This window comes from Centroberyx gerrardi, chromosome 1 (assembly GCF_048128805.1).
Source record: "Centroberyx gerrardi isolate f3 chromosome 1, fCenGer3.hap1.cur.20231027, whole genome shotgun sequence".
Lineage (NCBI taxonomy): Eukaryota > Metazoa > Chordata > Actinopteri > Beryciformes > Berycidae > Centroberyx > Centroberyx gerrardi.
The window spans coordinates 12,082,699-12,101,668 of record NC_135997.1 but is presented as its reverse complement, the minus strand read 5'-3'; the positions used below and the strand labels follow the sequence as shown (position 1 = coordinate 12,101,668).

Genomic DNA, 18,970 nt, shown 5'->3' with positions numbered 1-18,970 from the left:
GCCGTGAGTGTCAGTATTTTAACGTCAATTTATGCTACCTGCTGAGATTTATTTATAACTACTATTGACCCAGGTCTTTTGTGCTCCAGCTATGCTTATTAACCACTGAAATCTCCATTCTGCACTTCATAAAATGGTTTTGATAGAACTGGCTTGGTGCAAGAGTCTATGATTATAGCAATTTGATGTTTTATGTATTTGTGTAAGTAAACACTTGGAAGAAAAGTGGGGAAGTATTGTATTTATGCTGAATAGACCTCTGAGCTCCAATACCATGACATTTTCAAAGGGCTACTTTCTCCTGTATGGCTTTTATATTGTGGATGCAAATTGTTCTTGTTGCTGAAGATATGGGTGCTTGAATGTTACTTTGGTGTTACTTACCACTTCCTCCCCTCTCAAGAGACTGAGCCTTAAAGCCTTGAATATGAGGGGCTGTGAGAAATAGAATAAAAGAGGGAAAATGGAAAGAAATATAAAGGGCTACATAAAGGCAAGAACTAAAACTGCTGTAAAAGAATCAGAGACTGAAAAGAAGAAAGAGGGCTGCTCTATGTTTCAAGCACAGTAGTTGTCTTGCAAACCAAAAGGATAATGTGGCATTACAGGCATAAAGCTAATGGCACTGTGTGGGAAATGCGTGTTGAAAGCCACACATCTCTGCGATTCTTACAAATGGAGGCAGTTTTGCCTCTCAGAATGAGAGGCAAAACTGCCACTCGTCACTCGGGTGATAAATTTGTTACATGCCATACTTTGTGTTCTGCTAGTGTTATTTATTAAAGCAATATTCCACTTAGTTTAAACATGGGAGTTATTTGGCACTTATCACTCGCCATGAAAACCAGAATATAAACTACTCACCAAGAGCGGATGCAGCTGGGATGAGTTTGTAGTGTTTGAATGAGGCCATGGAAATGAAAATAGCCTGAAAGCTTACATTTAACGAGTTTGTGAACAGATTCAACAACAGATCCTGGTTTTAAGACAATAAAGCAATCCTTGGTCCGTTGTCATTTTGCATTTCTATTCTTGGTTTACACTAAAATTAGTATATAAAAATAAAAGTAGATCTGGTCTCCCAAACGGGAACTATCTCTCCTAAATGGTATCCCTCCGCTATGTTCTCTTCTATCAATAAAAATGCTATTTGGCGAAATTATATTCTAAAACACAACACACAACAGTCCATTAAACATCACAGTAGTGGGATCTGTCGTTGGATCCGTTCACCAACATGTTAAATGTAAGTTTTCAGGCTGTTTTCGTGGCCTCATTCAAATGAATGGGAAGTAAAAATCCAAACACTACAAACTCGTCCCAGCTGCATCCGGTCTTGGTGAGTAGTTTATATTCTGGTTTTCATGGTGGTCAAGTGCCAAATAACCTAAAACCAAGTGGAATATTGCTTTTAAGGGTTATAGGCAGGAAGAGCTCAGTGAAGAAAAGGATGCTTGGTCCCAGATGTATAGGGTGGGGGTTTCATGTGGTGGTGAAATACAAGTTGACTTTTATTCTTTGGCCAACTGCTTCACCTGTCCCAGGTGTCAGGGCTACATCAAAGCCAGGATGAAGTCGGAGGAGAAGAGGAGGACTCGCTTCCACAGTGGACACGGTAATGTACACACTGTCTCTTTGCTTCTGAATGTATGTAACATGGATCTTCCCACTGGAAGGCATGCATGCACCTAAACTAAACTAACACCTGGGCAGTAGTGAGCCAGCATGAATCCTTCTGTCTCATCAAGGACACGATTATAAACTGTAGCTATAATGTAACTATAACTATTAGAAAGACTGATCAGTTCCCAAAATGAGAGTCGCCTCAATGCACCTATCAACATGAGCAGAATTTATGTTCTTTCCTACTTGTTTGGGTTAGAGAGTTTTTTTCCCCTTTTTTTGTTGTGTTCTGTCATTTTCAAAATTAAACAGTTTGGCCCAAGGGGGGTGCAGCGTCTTTCATGTGTTCGCCCTTGCGTCACACACCATATCCCATACTGTACACCACTTATCGGATTTTGACAAAGCTTTGTTCCGTTTTCACAATTACAATGATTGCCCCAAGTGTGGTGCTGCAATTACAGGTCAAAACAAAGTGACATATTTGTTATTGATTGGCCCAGAGGGGGACTGCAGCATTCTTTGGGGGACAAAATGTTGTGTTGTTATTTATTGAGAAAGTTGGAAAGCAGAGACGGAGACACAGAGAGAACGCGCTGGCAGGATTCGATCCAAGGCCAGCAGGGACAGACATGTGGCTCCAGAGGCAGCAAACCAAACCATTCCGCCATCTCTGGGTACGATTTAGAGAGTTTTGATTGATCCAAGACTTAAGCACAAGGGCATTTTAAAAAAACAACAACAAAGTAGCATTCTGTCATACCCCCCCCCCCCCCCCCCCCCCCTCCACAAACACACATGCACAAACACACACATGCACATTTACTCTCTTCATTCAGGCAGAAAGTTCTACATGCCAGACTGGCCTTGTGTCCCTTTCCCTGCACAGACAGACAATTAGATGAGTATTCCCTTTCTTTGTGTGTGTGTGTGTGTGTGTGTGTGTGTGTGTGTGCATGTGCATGTGTGTACGTGTGCTTATGTGCAAGCGTGTGTTTGTGTGTGTCTTCATGCTGCCTTCTGTCTCTTCTGGATGGAGACTAGCCCTATAATCAGCCAATCAGACTTCTGTGTATTGAGTGTGTGATTTTAATTTGCATGTCAGCACAGTCTAGTTATATGGATATGAAAAACAATGATATCAGTTTTGCTGATACAAAAAAAAAAAGATTTTTGCCTGCCTTAAAACATCAAGGCTTTGCTACATTTTTGTAAACCTGGGGAGGTGCATAAACCAATGTCTATTCTATTATTTATCTTATCTTATCTTGTTTGCCAGCAGACTCAACAAACTGGTATGAAAAAAGAGCCTGGTTCTGTATAGAGCAGAGCTTGGACACCCTGGGGGCAGAGGTAGAGGGTAGAGTCCAAACTGGAGTCTATCATAGACAATGCCTTTAACTCCCTACGATGAGCTGACACAGCTACAGAGTTCCTTTAGTCCCCAACTCATCTCCCTGAGGTGTACCAAGGAGCGCTTCAAGTTTTCATTTGTGCCAGCCACCGTCCAGTTACACAATGCTTACTGCAGCAACAGCCCAGCCTCAGCCAAATAGGAGGGAAGCTAAAGCCTGGGTGCCTGCACTGTCTTTATGCTCTGCTTTTTTGCTGTTTTCTCTATTTTCTTCTCCTGTGACCTGTATATATTCCTGTACACATTTCACTACATCAGTACATATGTTACTTCCATCTGTAAATATGATCTTACAATGTGAATAGCCAACATTGCACATTTGCTCTCCCTGCATATATGCTGTAAAGTCATAGGTCTTTTAACTGAAAATATCTGTAAATCTGCCAATAGTCAACATATTGAGAGTTCTTTCACGCAAACAGGAGTTCTCTATTAGTGTGATAAATATGCTTCAATGACCCAATTTCCCCATGGGGATCATTTAAGTTTCACCTCCTCTCCTCTCCTCTCCTCTCCTCTCCTCTCCTCTCCTCTCCTCTCCTCTCCTCTCCTCTCCTCTCCTCTTCCAAAACAGTTTATGTAGTGTCTCTTCTCTTCCAGTTCCGTTCTCGGGGATAAAGACCTATGTGGACCCAGACACTTACGAAGACCCGACTCAGGCTGTCCAGGAGTTCACCAAGGAGATAAACCCCTCATGCATACGCATCGAGAGGGTGATTGGTGCAGGTAAAATCAAAACACACATACATGTGTTAAACACAGGTATGGCATGTGTACCCTGTGTACAGGGATAATAACATATTTAGTAATTTGATTTAAAAGGCTATTCAACGTCCTATAACTGTAGTCTTGGTGTTATTTCCTCAATTAATTCTTAGGATTACATAGGCAAGTTGTAAAGATATCCCAGTGACAATTTATCACAATGCTTCTTCCAGTCTAGCGCCTGAGACAGAGTGAGGTGATCGCATTTTTATGTTGAGTAATAGTTTTATTGTACAAGAAATGTTATGCAGCATAAAGTTCTAGTTTTAAATTTTACAACCCCAGACACAAGGACTCTTAAAGGAGCATGATTTTAAAGTTATTTATTGTGGCCTAGAGGAACAGTAGAGGAGTATTAAAACACTTGAAAGCCAATGCTGCTCAGTGTGAATAATAATGTTCATTGATTCATTAAATTGAACAGATTGTCTCTGCTATTTAGCCTATGAATAATTATGAAGGCACCTTACATTTGTCTAGTTTCAGTAACATGACTTCCACCTGGTGGAGGCAGGGTGCACTTGCCTCTTTATACAATGGCAGGGGAAGTTAGGGAACCACAGCACAATGCCATTGCACAGCTGAACTCTTTTTTTGTTCCAACTTCAAGTGTAATTGATTTACTAACCTGAACCCTCCAAGATTTGAGGCCACAGTCTTTGTTTCATCAGATATTTTTCTCGGAGGGTTTTATTGGATTAGAATTCCAAAAAATCAATTGTACTGTACTACTGTAAGAACATAAAACAACTTAATACTGGAAGACTACAATATTGATGAGTACAGAGGGATAATATAATATAATCCCTCCATGAGACTTTAAACCATGCAAAGTATTTATTCACAGTATATTTAACACTACTTGGAATGTGTTTTGTGATATATGAGAGATTATGCACGTAATAAATAGGCTTAATTTTTCAATGTTTGATTTTACAATATGAGATGTGTGTGTTTCATGTGTGTGTTACATGCATGTGTGTATCTTGCAGGTGAATTTGGAGAGGTGTGCAGCGGTCGCTTGCGTATACCGGGGAAGACTGACATCGCTGTGGCAATAAAGACTCTTAAAGGCGGCTATATGGAGCAGCAGAGGCGAGACTTCCTGCGTGAGGCATCAATCATGGGACAGTTCAACAACCCCAACATCATCAGGCTCGAGGGAGTGGTCACTAAGAGTAAGCTCTGTATGTGTGTGTTGCGTGTGTGTGTGTGTGTGTGTTCGTGCAGGTTTTCTTCTCTACCTCTTCATTCTCCTCATCTGTCTCTATTTCTTCAATCAATCTTTCACTCGGTCTCTTTTTCTGTTCCTCACTTTAATCATGCCTTTATTTTTCAGGCAGACCAGTAATGATAGTGGTGGAGTACATGGAGAATGGAGCGCTCGACTCTTTCCTCCGGGTGAGAGGCGTATTTACAGATTTGCGTCATGTATAACTTCTATCCTGAGAAGATGCACTCTTCTTTACATCATATCTGTCCTCTCTGTCTCACTACCGCTCCAGACACATGATGGACAGTTCACAGTGATCCAGCTGGTCGGCATGCTGCGTGGCATCGCAGCGGGCATGACCTACCTGTCAGATATGGGCTATATTCATAGAGACCTAGCCGCTCGCAACATCTTGGTGGACGAAAGCTTGGTCTGTAAGGTGTCTGATTTTGGCATGTCCAGAGTTCTCGAAGATGATCCTGAAGCGGCATATACCGCTACAGTGAGTGTGGGTGTAATCGTTCCTCCACAGGGTGTTGCAATCTGACTATTATATAACCAAGATTGGTCCCACTGAGCAATTTTATGTTGATTAGCTGTTTTAAAGATAAATGGTTGTAGACGTCTAGGCTAAAATGAGGCTACATAGGGTTTAAAAGTGAAGTAGAGTAGATGTCTATATCTTAGACTACATCTTCTGGGGTAGATAAAAATAAAGCATTGTCTTGTACTTCTTCGGTGCACATTTTGATATTTACAGCTGTTAATGTATTGTTTAAATATATAATAATGCATTTACTGCTTTGTCTAAAACTGGGCTATATACAGCCAGAAAGATCCTGGGCTATATGAGAGGTAAAGCAGAGATGTGAGGTTGAAATGACATCTAGTGCTCAGTTGGGTAGTTTTCAATACAGAACATATCTTTCACAGCCATGTCCTGTGTTGCTGTTTTGTGTCAGGGAGGAAAGATACCAATTCGCTGGACAGCACCAGAGGCCATTGCTTATGGCAAGTTTTCTTCAGCAAGCGACACTTGGAGCTACGGCATTGTCATGTGGGAAGTGATGTCGTATGGCGAGAGGCCCTACTGGGAGATGTCCAATCAAGATGTGAGCTTGCAGATGATGTTGAATTCCATAATACAACATTGATACAGTGTATTTTCAGCCTTGCATAAGGAGAAAACCTCCTAAAAATCAGCCCAGTATTTTTTCCATTTTTGGGTACCACATGAAAACCATGTCGGTGTATGATTTCTGCTTATGCGTGTTTATCTCAGGTAATTTTGTCCATTGAGGAGGGCTATCGTCTCCCGGCACCGATGGGCTGTCCTGTGGCGCTACACCAGCTGATGTTGCACTGCTGGCAGAAGGAGCGTGGCCAGCGCCCGCACTTCAGTGACATCCTCACTTTCCTGGACAAGCTCATACGCAACCCCAGTAGCCTGCTCACTCTGGTGAACGATGTACAGAGGTTAGATTAAGTATAGATTCACAACTGTGTTGAAGTATACATATGATATGATATACTTCCTATAGGACCCAGCAGCATGTTAACCTATCTTTTTCTATTGTCTTAGTTTCCCTGAATCTCCAGACGACATGCCAGACTACCCTCTTTTCATCTCTATCGGCGATTGGCTGGACTCCATCAAAATGAGCCAATACAAGAACAACTTCCTGGCAGCGGGCTACACAACACTGGACTCTATTTCAACCATGAGTATAGAGTGAGTCAAGTCAAATGTTTTCAAGTGCAGTTATCGTAGGAAATAGATGCACGTTAAAAGGAAACATATTAGTGATAAGAAACAGGACAGCAAAACAAAGCCTGTCAAAATGTAACAATATTGATTAGATGATATGCTTTGGAAAGGTTTGGATTAGAAATATCTACGTGCAGCCTTGTTTTAAATGGCAAAACAGAGTGCGTAATAGACCACAGCACTTATACTTTGGCTCATCACCTCTTTCACCCTTGCACTGATCATAGAGCTGCAGATGTGTGCAGATATGTCACAAAATGTGCTGGGAATACGCTCTGACACTCTGAATTGACCTTTTTCACTCTGACTGGAGAGTGGTGTTGAGTCATTACATCCTACGGAGCTAAATTGTTCAAAGTATCAAATTCTCCCATACAGATGTCCTTGTTGAAGGTCGGAGTGAATTGGATGACTTAGGATTCATGGCATGTTTGTCTTGACATACTGTAGGTCTACCGCTCCAATCAAACTCTTGAATTAAAGCCTCTTTAAATCTTTCCCTCCCCTCCTCTACCCTCCAGTGACATCAGGCGTATCGGGGTGTGTCTGATCGGTCACCAGAGGAGAATCATCAGCAGCATACAATCGCTCCGCCTGCAGTTTCACCATATCCAACAGAATGGCTTCCAAGTCTGAGTCCGTTGCACAAAGACAGATTGGGTGTAAACACCAAGCTGGATACGAACCAGAGTTCCTTGGCATTGACATTCAACTAATTGCACCGAACACCAGACTGTTAGGTGAAGCAGATAACACACGCTGCTCATGCTAAGAGAGGGCAGTCCGCTAGACCGAGTGAGGTCTAGCTAATACACACTCATCATCCTATGGACCATGGTCAATAAAGTCTCCACAACAAGCAACCTCTGTCAGCTTCGGCCAAATGTGGTCTCTCTATCTCAGCAAATACTAGTATTCACTTGAATTTAGGACTCATTTTCTCTAGTGTCTATTCAAGTGTCCACCAATACCTCTTATCTTTCCAAGTGACAATCCAATGATTTCTATTGACTTTGAATGGTCTCAAGTCTGTTACCTCATAATCAGAGAGGAGAAGATGTGAAACATCACTATATGCGGTATGGTATGGTTTGGTATGGTATGGTATGGTATGGTATGGTTTGGTATGGTATGGTATGGTTTGGTATGGTATGTGATTTTAATAAAAATTGAAAAGTAGAAGGATGTGCACTCTACAGTGAATTGACATAGGCTGCCCAGATTTTGTGAAATAACAATATTCAAAGGTTTGAAGGACTGGGTAATGTGTCTTATACTTTTCCTGCTGATTTATGAAATAATTCACTGGAAATTCAGATCGACAGTATGACAAATACAATCACGTTTTTTGAACTGAAGACCGCTGAATGTCATAAGATTTTATAGAAATGTATGTTCTATCATGATAATGCAGTATGTCCTGTACAAAACGTCTTGTGAAAGGTGTATGTTTTATTCAGTAACCTTGTTCCTTACTCAACAACCCTATTTTAATACTTAGTTTTCTCTTAGAAACCACCTCAGGCCCAAACATTGAGCTCTCTTCAGAGCAGACAGTTTTGAAACTCATTAGGTCGGTTGAAAATGTACTGTGCTGGTGCAAGGCAAGCTTGGTCTCTGTTGATCAGTGTTGCATTGGAAAGTTGCGCAATAGCAAATTTCTGTGATAGAAGGGTGGTGGTGATGATGATGATAATGATGATGATGATGATGATGACAACAACATTGGTTAAACAGTGGTATGATGGAATCCTGATGAGGAACTAGTAAAGAGGAGCACCTTTTCACAACAGAAATTTGTGTACTGTACTTAACTAAACAGAAGAACACACACACACACACACACACGTATCCATGGACACTCTTTCTCTCTCTCACACACACACACACACACAATGCACTCTTAACTGTTACTCAAGAGACTAGCACATATTTTCTGGACATGAAGAACAGCAGGTGGGTTGAACAGGTGCTCAGGGTAAGCCATAGATGAAAGGCAGCATAGAGCCTCAAAGAGCAACACAATTGCAAATTAAGTAGCACACACATTTTGTTTTATCTGTAGAATTAGAGATTGTATGTAGTATGTCTAGTTTATGTTTATATTAAAGATATAATGCAAGCCATACAATAGTGCATTGATAATAGTACAGTGCAAAACAGTAGCCTACAGCCTCTTAGGACTTCAAGATGGACGGCCCTGGTATTGCCATATAAAGCAGGATATCTGTTTACTAAATAATTATATGGATAATGATTGTGTTTCACTTGCTACTGAATCAAGGCACAAAATCAAAGTCAGCCTAGCTACAGTATAAAATTTGCCTCTAGATGGCGAACGTGAGTGAGCACAGCACACCCTCGTCTCCAGGCAACACGGTGTAAATAAATGTTTCCACAGGTTGAAACCTGGTTGAAACAGGAGTGGAAGAGAAATGAATGAGACGTTGGCTTGACGCGGTTTGTTTATGGAACCAAGGGCAGATTATTGAATGCATCTTGGAAGCAAGATCCCAAGGATTCATTACAGGTAAAATGACTTTTGGAGTGGTGGATAAGGCAAGCTAACGTTAGCGATATCGTCAGCTAACTAGCTAACTCGTTAGCCAACGTTAGGTTTCAACGGTGATCAACATCCTTTTTCTTCGTGTCATCTCATCCATCAACGGTATTTGTGAATACTGTTCATGTTAACCTTGCAAGCTCGTGAATACGGTGATGTCTAGCGCCGTGGAGAATGGGTTAGCTTGGTAACCGTGGCTTAACGTTAGCAAATACTAGCTAACGCTAGTAACATTAGCATAATAAGATTAGTTAGGTCAGAACCATTCACGTTAAGCATGTTAGCTAAAGCTAATTAGTTAATAACAACTAACTTAGCTAGCTAATGTTGGCGTGGTAAGTGTTCATACAACGAGCTAAGTTAAGAAACGTGTTAGTTTTTTTATGGGATTTGGGAAATAACATTAACGTTAGCTTAACTAACGTTATTGTGAAAGTAAACCACAGTAAGTTTTTAGGAAAGCTTGGATCTGCAAATGTGCTTTTCAGCTGCTGCCTATTGATGAACAGTGAAACAACGTAATGTGTAACGTTAGATAAAGCGGCTAACCAAAAGCTTCAGGCGGTAATTTTTGGTATCTGACCAAGGCACCAGATGATGTTACACGATGACATGCTTGACAGAGCTGCTTTTATCCCCCTAACTAAAACCTTACTTTTCAAGGGAAAAGACTCTCTCTATGATAATGGCCAGTGTATGTTAGTGTAGTTAGATGTGTGGACTGTACATGGAACATGACCAAGTTTGCACCAATGCTAAGAACAAGAACAAGAGAGCTAAGACTAATCCAATACCTCCGACATTGATTGTGAGTTGCAGCTTTGACTGTGGATGCATTCATTTCAAAAACTCTGAATCCGGGGCTGCCCTGCGCCCATCCAAAACGCATATGCCCATCTCATAATACTGCAATCTAGGAATCTAAAAGTTGTCAATATTTTATGAGTTTCAGTTTTCAGGTATCAGTAAGAGATTGATCACAAACAGGTGGTCAGTAAGATACATTTTTATAATAATCCAAAATTGATGACAACAAAATAGAAACATGCTTCTGTGGTTTCTGGCTTCATGAGGTGTTTATGTGAAGCATTGTTTGAACTTTCCAGGATCAAAGAAGTAACCCATGTAAATTCAGTTTTAGGTATGTTTATCGTACAACATTTATTTTCTTTGCAGGAAGATCAGACAGACAGCTAATGGTAGCTGGCTAGCCAATGGGGCTGTTTGACAGGCTAGCAGGATTGCTGGGGTTGAAGAAGAAGGAAGTGAATGTGCTCTGTCTGGGGCTGGACAACAGTGGCAAAACCACCATCATCAACCACCTCAAACCCTCCAATGTAAGTCTATCAATAGTTTGCTACAGTGATGTTACGTTCAGTATTAAGTAGCATTAGTAGTAAGTAGCATAATCATGAATAATATTAGAAATGTTATACACACACACAGACACATGTGGCATGTGTGTATTATTTGTTGTCAGACAACAAATAACAAACTAGTTGTATCATTTTTACGTTGTACACATCCCTATTCCATATTATCATTTTAGACATATTTCTAATCTGTACTCTGCATTTAGATTTTTAAACAAACACTTCATTTGTGTCACAGGCCCAGACACAAGACATCGTCCCAACCATTGGCTTCAGCATAGAGAAGTTCAAGACATCAAGGTAGCTGCTCATGATTCAACAACCAGTTGGAAATGAAACTGATAGTCCAAGGAATGCTTGGCCACCTTTTGTACAATTGTATTTGTCTGTCTCATGTAACTTTACCATTTTTACCTTTTTAATTTTAATAGAGCCTCTTCTCTTCTCTTCTCTTCTCTTCTCTTCTCTTCTCTTCTCTTCAGTCTTTCCTTCACAGTGTTTGACATGTCAGGCCAAGGCAGATACAGAAACCTGTGGGAACATTACTACAAGTGAGTGCCCCGATGGCACAGGAAACACTTTGACCTGTATACAGTTGATGTATTTTGTTTGCGTATTGATTGGCTTTGTTTCACTGTAACACCTCTGATCTCCTTATATTCTCAGGGAGGGTCAAGCCATCATATTTGTCATTGATAGTGCAGACAAGTTGAGGATGGTAGTGGCCAAAGAAGAACTGGACACATTATTAAACCATCCAGGTGAATTGGTGTCATTCATTATTCTTCAACTTGTGCCTGCATGGGTTTGAGTCCCAGCCCAGCTAATGCTATGCTGTGACATATCTTTCTCGTGGCTTTTTCTATCTTTTTTCTATTGTACTGTGAACTTATATCTATTTTATTAAGCTTCTTTTCCCATGTTGTCTTAGTTCCACAATTCCACTTTGTTTCTCATTAGTTGAACTGAATGAAATTGCTAATTTATGACATTAAAACTTGCCAATATTGTTCCTCTTGCTCTCACTACAGACATTAAACACAGGAGGATCCCCATCCTGTTCTTTGCCAACAAGATGGATGTGAGGGATGCTCTTTCTTCAGTCAAGGTCTCACAGCTGCTCTGTCTGGAGAACATGAAAGACAAACCCTGGCACATCTGGTATGAACACACACACACGCTTATTTGCTTACTCATGGCTGTGTGCCGAGAATGCTGTGTGTCTGAGACTGTTGATCCGATTATCAATGATTCATTGTAATGTGGTCTGAAACCGTGCACACTGTTGCATGTACACACACACACACAAACATGCACATGCAGTAACAATCACATAGATGGCATCAGTTTTCCTTAAAGGAATAGTTTACCCCAAACTGAAAAAATCTGTAATTATTTACTTACCCTCATCTCAAACGAAACATCATTGAAGTTCATAAGACTACGTGTGATGTTGAAAAGTTTTGACTGACATGGGAGTGAGTAGACCACTGAGTAGAACAGAACTTTTGTTTTGGGGTAAACTGTTCCTTTAATAGTAAATATAGCAGGATTGGAATTCCCATATGACAAAGCAGTCCTCTAATGTGACTTGTTGATATGTTTCAGTGCCAGTGACGCTCTGAAAGGAGAAGGTTTACAAGAGGGGGTCGACTGGCTGCAAGGTAAGATCATGAGAGTTAACGTGAATGATGAAGATCAAATCCTAAGAAGTGGGGAAGTAATGGTGTGCAGAGTTCACAGTTCAGTTGGGTAGACAATATTTGGTTCACTGTTCAGTATAGTCACAATATCAGCTTTTCCCTAAATTTCGTATGTGGCTGTTAAAAATCTCCCATGAAAAAAAAACCTTTTTTTTTACTGTAAGCAGAACTAAGAACCAAATTCGCTTTGAAATTAACTTTGATGACAAGAGACAAGCACCCATCAGTTCCTGTCATATATTAAGTCAACTAAGTAAACTAAGCTAACGCATCTAAATGTCACCTGTTAATATACTGAAGTGAATAAAAACGATGGCAATTTACACAATATTATGAATAGGTCTTTTGTTGAAGAGTCGACTGAGTTTAGCCAAAGCTATTGTTAGCCACTTTATGCAAGCAAGACCACTGTTACTTAGTAGTAAGTGTATCACAAGCCAGTTTCCAAACCCACAATGCATATAACGTATTTTTTGTAATTCCATAATTTAAGTATCTTGTTACACAAAACATGATGCAATCACAAATTGTCCTATGTGAATTGGTATTGTTGGTCAGGTCAGTTTAGGTATTTATGATTGTGTAATGTTTAATGATGAATTTAATTTTCAGATTCTATCACATAGTTAAAATTGCCTTATTTGTCCATCCTCATTTCCAACATCTAACATCCTTTCCCCACTTTATCTCATTTGTAGAATTCATGATTTTTCTTTTTTTATTTTTTTTTATTACCATTATATTTTGGCACATACAAAATTCTCATTATGTGTTCCTGATATATCCCAGTTTATTTATTTGACAGGAAGGTATACATAACATAGTTTGTTATTTAATCTGCAAAGAGCATTCTGATCCACGGCATCCACAACATCATTGTTCTTTTCTTTTATTGTTTTATTCTTTCTTATTTAAATCCCTCCATAGATCAAATTTCACAGTGAGTATTAGCTGTTGTGTTTGTGCTGTATTACTGCATTGCTGTGTAGTTATGCTGTGTAAAACATCACGTAAACATCTCCTCAAATTTAACCTTGCCCCCTCCACTATACTCCTCTCCACTGACCTTTTAGACTCTAAACTTAGCTGACTGAGCCATTGGGCTTTAGTTCAGAATACCATTTTGAAATGTGTTGACAAATGGTTTGGACTTTCCTCTTGCAAATGAACCAACTTTATAGTGCAAGTTGCGAACCCCTCTGATATGCCATTGCAGTCGGTAACATTCCTCTTCAAGCTAATAACTCCATCCACCCATTTTCTTGCCACTTATCTGGGTCAGGGTCACAGTGGTAACAGGGAAAGCAGAGCAGCCTGAACATCTTTTTCCCCAACAACTTCCTCTAGCTCCTTCTGCGGGATCCCAAAGCTCTCCCAGGCCAGCTGGGAGATGTAGTCCCTTCAACATGTCTTGGGTCTGCCCTAGGGCCTCCTCCCAGTCAGCATCCTAGGTGTCCAACCCACCTCAACTGGAGCCTCTAAATGCAGAGGACAAACAGCATGACTGTGGTCCTCCCATATCGCTGAGCTCCTCACCTTGTCACAGAGAGTGAACCCAGCTACCATGCAGACAAACCTCATTTAGGCCGCTTTTTTCTTCAGTCTCACTACCCAGTTCACTACCCAAAGCTTGTGACCGTAGATAAGGGTTGGGAACAAACATCGACTGGTAAATTGAGAGGTTTGCTCTGTGGCTCAGCTTTCTCATTACCACAACAGTCCAATACAACGGCCGCATTACTACACCCGCTGCACCTAAGGTCAATCTCATGATCACTTTTACCCTCACTCGTGAAATAATACCCTGAGATACCTGCACTCTTCCACTTGTTCACTCCCTGCCTGAATGGGACAGGCCACCTTTTTCCAGGAGAGAACCATGGTCTCATATTTGGAAGTGCCCACCCTCATCCTGGTCATGTCACTTCCAGCAGTAAACTGCTTCAATTCACATCAGAGATCACAGTCTGATGGGGGCAAAAGGATGAAATCATCTGCTAACCACAGAGATGCCACCCTAATGTCACCGAAGTGGACGCTCTCCAGACCTTGGTGTCTGAAGCCCACCTTGAATGAGCTTGGCTTGATGCCAAGAATGTGAACACAACTCTCACAGAGTGTATAAGTACCAACTGACTTGCAGCACCTAACCTGGCAGCCCATGCTCCTGCATTACCTCCCACAGGATATCTTAGGGAACACAGTCATAGGCCTTGTCCAAGTCCACAAAGCACATGTAGACAAGATTAGCAAAGTGACCATTACATAGGCTTTCCAATGGAAGCTGAGCAGAGTGATCCTCAATAGTTGGAACACTGGTCTCCTTTTTTTAAATATTGGGACCACCAGCCCTGTCTGCCAGTTGAGAGCCACTGCTCTCAAAATCCACATGACATTGAATCAACCACAACAACCCAACAATGTTCAGAGCCCTCAGCATTTCAGGACCGATCTCATTCACCACTGGCGCCTTTTCACCATGTTGCTTGATAACTACGTACCTCAGTGACCTCTGCCAACGAGATGGGTCTAGACCCTCCAGAATCTTCCAGCACTGCCTACTGAACAGAGTTTGTGTCTGTCGGGTTTTGGAGTTCCTCAAAGTGTCCCCCCCCCCCCCGATAATGTCCCCAGTCAAGGTCAGCTTTTCCCCACACCTGCTGAGAACAGCCTGAGAGATGTCCTGCCTTCCCCTGTCCTTCCCCTGAGTCGCTGAATGGCTTGCGGGAACCTCTTTGAAGCCACCTGAAAGTCATTCTCTATAGCCACTTCAAACTCCTCCCACACCCAGGGTCTTGCTTCTTCAACCACAGCAGCTGAAGCCTTTTTGGCCTGCCGGTACCCATCTACAGTAGTTCTCTGTGCCATCCAGGCCTGGAAGCCACTTTCTTCAGCTTGACAGCCTCCCTCACTGCTGTCCACCAGCAGGTTCTTGAGATGCCACCATGACAATCTCTTCACCCAAGTGTCCAGTACATGTGGCCTCAGGCCGATGCAACAACTGCAAAGTCGATCATTGACTTTTGGCCCAAGGTGCTCTGATACCAAGTACACTTATGGGCCTCCTTGTGTTTGAAGGTTGTGTGGATGTGACTTGATCTGAATAGAAACAGTATTCCCATGTATTTTCTTAACCACACGGCATGGCAAGTTGGCCACCCCCAAAGTGTCATGACATACAACTGAGCTGTATGCTCAAGAAAGTTGAGCGCCACTCAGGATGGAATTTTGAGACAGAACCCTATGTAACTGTTCTAAATTAAGGCATACTATTTTAATGCTAAATAGTGTGCAGTATATTACAACATGTGCAACAGATTTCTCAACATGCAGAAAAATAATAAAACCAGAAAAGCAGTGGCAAATAAAGAACATTACTATCTCTCCATCATGACAGACAATGACTCATGAATGAGGCTGACATGGTTAATTTACAGTATGTGTTTTTCTTATGCATTTGTCACTTGTGTTTTCCAGATCAAATCAGAACAATGAGAACGTGAAGGCCTAGCGGAGTGATATGGTGGAAGTAGCAGCATTATCGGATCCATAACGACAGAAGAGCCTTTTACTAATCCCCAGTGTAAACACACGCACACACACACCCACACACACACACACATATACACAAATTGACACCACATGCCAAAGATTGAACTATGTGTGGGAAAGAAGGGCTGACCCTGTTTTCAGAGGTACTGTGGAAAACTGTAATGTTTTTAACAGGGTAGTTAGATGGTTCTTTGGTGTCTGTGGTCCAAGGGAAATCTTAATGCATGTTTTGGTTCTCTGGTAATAGCTGACAACAATGACAAAATGTATCCACATTTAGTAGTGCTAAGTTAATGGGAAGCATACAGATGGGGCAAAATAGCACATTTCAGTACAAAATAGTTAAAGCTGCTGTATACGGAAGCCCCAAGAGGCAAGAGAAATAAGAAATTGGGATTTTCTTTGGAGATCCAATTTCCATCCATATGAGAATTTTTATTGTGCTTTCCAATGCACCACCGCCATTCTCATACTTGCATATAGAACCATCTCACTGAAACATATCACATGATTATCACTATCACTATCTTTACTGCAGCTAATACTTCATGCAGCTCACTTCATGTACTATATGTCTTATTAATAGTACTCTCTTTTTTGATGAGCTATGGACAAATATGTTTTGTTCTGAAGATTGGAAATTGTAACCAACTGAATGTTTTCATGAGCTTAATAGATTTTGTCTATTAATGTTGTTACTTGAGGCTCAGATTTCATAAATAGTTGTTTCCCTTAGCTGGAAATATTGATAAATAAAGTGAGTGTCATAAAATGACTGTCAAGCTAGTCATGAAAAAATATAACTTCTCTCTACAAATAAAATTTTCAGTTAGTGTTTTCATACAGTAAATGCCTTAATTCACTGATGAAACATTAAAAATAGGATTCAGCATCCCGCTACACAATGGCAGGTCTATTTCTTACAGTGACATGGTATCTTATCAAACTACTAAGCATTGTTTAGTGTAGGACTGCTGTAAGAATGCTGTCACACTAAAGTCTGTTTATTTAGTTGGCAATTAATTGCCCTGTAATAATTTTACTTAAATTTTACTTACATTTAAAATTTTGCTAATCAATAATCCTGTCCAGTAAAGACAAAACGCAGTAACAATTTGTCAAAAAATTGTCTATTACATTTCCTCTGTGGTGTGCTTATGTCTTATCTCATGTTGTTTGTTATCCACTATTTCACTGACACAGTTACAGCTTTTTTGGCTTTGTAAGGCAGAATTGGTGAGTGTCTTGTGAATCTTTTGTATCAAATTGTCCCAGCATTGACTACCATTGAATGATAATATTCCATATAATAACAAAGTTTTTACAATTGTAAAGGTCTACACAAAGCTATTACTAAATTTTTCAAATTCTTATTTGTAATATGGCTGTTGCCAGGGCTTGCAGTTTGTGTGTAAATGTAGGGAAGTAATATTGTGTTTACAATATGTTTATTAAATGTAGAGAGAGGTGAATATAAAAGGAAACATGACTGCAAAACTGAATTTATGTATGGATGTCCTTCAGAAACCTTGTATTTCCATTTATCTTGTTTTCTGTTTTTGTTGGCCGTCGTTTTTGTCTCCCCTCTTTGACAATGAGGCAATGGGGAAATCAGTTTTTCTCACGTTCTAAAAACTTGACTTTTTGGACACAAGGTTTATTCAAGACTCTGCTTCTGTGTTATTCCTATGATCTTAGTCTAGTCATTGTGAAGAACAACCAATCTCTCCCAAAACTACAAACCAGAGAAATAAGGCGAATCCTAACAGGATCATTTTGAGTTACACATACTGGATATTGTCAATCTCCTGTTCGCTATCACTGAAGCAGCTCTAGGATTTTTAAGCTCACCTATGTCTTGTTTTGGAAGGGACTTTGCTTTCAAATCTTATGAGTACGAATCACTGGAGTTTAAGGGATGAAGAACTTTGCTTAAGGGGACCACAGTAATTATGTAAAATATTCTGCATTCCTGCACTCCAGAAGTTAGGTTTTAGTGTGTCACTTTTAGTTATTTAACAATAATGATCAACTGGGAGGTGTTTCAGCAACTTTCATATTCCCATCCCAGTTTACACTGATTACAGCATTCCAGACACCAACACACACCCAGCACTTTCAGACCAAGGACCTTCTAGGCACAAGTCCACTTCAATACCGATTCAGACAAACTACATCATCAAATGAGCTGTATATATTGTATTTATTACATTGTACGTGTATTCATTGTTAAAGAATAAAGCTGTGAAAAAGAAAAAGACTTTGGTAGCTTTTCCTGTATGCCCAGTCTCTTGTAAGAAAAAAATCTCTCTCTCTCTCTCTCTCTCTCTCTCTCTGTCTCTGTCAAGCATGCTGGGTTCTGCCAGCAACAGCTGCTCATTAGTCCTTTGGTCCCTCTACAGTTGATTTGGTTAACGATAATTGTGAACATTCACTCATACAGATTATGAGGATGTCTATGTGGTTTCTGATATGTTATGCAACATGTTTGTTAGTTTATGCTTTTTTCAAAGTCGTGGTTTATTTGTTGATGTGATTACTCGACTAATGAGGATGTGTACGTGATTAGGACCATCGACCCACAAATACTGGCTCAGTTTAAGTGTTTGGCCAGTGTGTATCTTGAGAAGTGTCAGAGTCATGTGGCAGCCATCTGTCAAACATTCAATTAAAAACCAGTCTAACAATCTTCTGATGTTCAAGATTTCACCATCAGTAAATAGAGTATGTTATCAGTTAGTAGTTAGTTGTCAGCTGTTTATTTTGCGTACTTCAATCAAAAACACTTATGTAATGCTAGTTTTATTCCTACTAAGCTATTGTTCAACTTTTCAAATTGTGCTAGGATTTCTTTTTTGTTATTTGTATTTTTGTGTTCTGTGACTTATTGATCGAAATTGAATGGGAGTCAGAAGGCCCCACAAGAAATTTAGCATTTCACACAAGTCGACATCCCACAGCTGCCAAACAGTGCAACTGTAATGTATTCAAAAAGA

At 40.4% G+C, this 18,970-nt stretch overlaps 2 protein-coding genes across 3 annotated transcripts in view; both read left to right on the top strand.

Annotated features, from left to right (window-relative positions):
* Positions 1-7,419, top strand: part of LOC139927398 (ephrin type-A receptor 6) — a 62,316-nt gene extending 54,897 nt beyond the window's left edge. The window contains exons 12-20 of the mRNA XM_071919523.2: positions 1,545-1,615; positions 3,638-3,763; positions 4,795-4,980; positions 5,142-5,203; positions 5,308-5,517; positions 5,978-6,127; positions 6,298-6,491; positions 6,598-6,747; positions 7,305-7,419. Coding sequence (XP_071775624.2) covers positions 1,545-1,615; positions 3,638-3,763; positions 4,795-4,980; positions 5,142-5,203; positions 5,308-5,517; positions 5,978-6,127; positions 6,298-6,491; positions 6,598-6,747; positions 7,305-7,419 — 1,264 coding nt within the window. The remainder of the gene's footprint in view (positions 1-1,544; positions 1,616-3,637; positions 3,764-4,794; positions 4,981-5,141; positions 5,204-5,307; positions 5,518-5,977; positions 6,128-6,297; positions 6,492-6,597; positions 6,748-7,304) is intronic.
* A 1,738-nt stretch (positions 7,420-9,157) lies between these two features.
* On the top strand, positions 9,158-17,294 carry arl6 (ARF like GTPase 6). Of its 2 annotated transcripts, none has more exons than XM_071919531.2 (8): positions 9,158-9,313; positions 10,523-10,683; positions 10,958-11,019; positions 11,202-11,270; positions 11,386-11,480; positions 11,751-11,880; positions 12,328-12,383; positions 15,900-17,294. In XM_071919531.2, the coding sequence occupies exons 2-8, from the start codon at positions 10,561-10,563 to the stop codon at positions 15,923-15,925; spliced, it is 561 nt and encodes a 186-aa protein (XP_071775632.1). In that variant the 5' UTR covers positions 9,158-9,313; positions 10,523-10,560; the 3' UTR covers positions 15,926-17,294. The 2 variants fall into 2 exon arrangements, with proteins under 2 accessions (XP_071775632.1, XP_078139468.1); XM_078283342.1 differs by lacking the exon at positions 9,158-9,313 and adding an exon at positions 9,336-9,451.
* Positions 17,295-18,970: the final 1,676 nt, after the last annotated feature.

Excerpts from the sequence above, each read along its gene's own strand:
- arl6 (XM_071919531.2), top strand. The coding sequence starts at position 10,561 with ATGGGGCTGTTTGACAGGCTAGCAGGATTGCTGGGGTTGAAGAAGAAG. Across the intron at positions 11,020-11,201 it reads GAGAAGTTCAAGACATCAAG|TCTTTCCTTCACAGTGTTTG; the intron begins GTAGCTGCTCAT and ends TCTTCTCTTCAG. Across the intron at positions 12,384-15,899 it reads GGGGGTCGACTGGCTGCAAG|ATCAAATCAGAACAATGAGA; the intron begins GTAAGATCATGA and ends TGTGTTTTCCAG.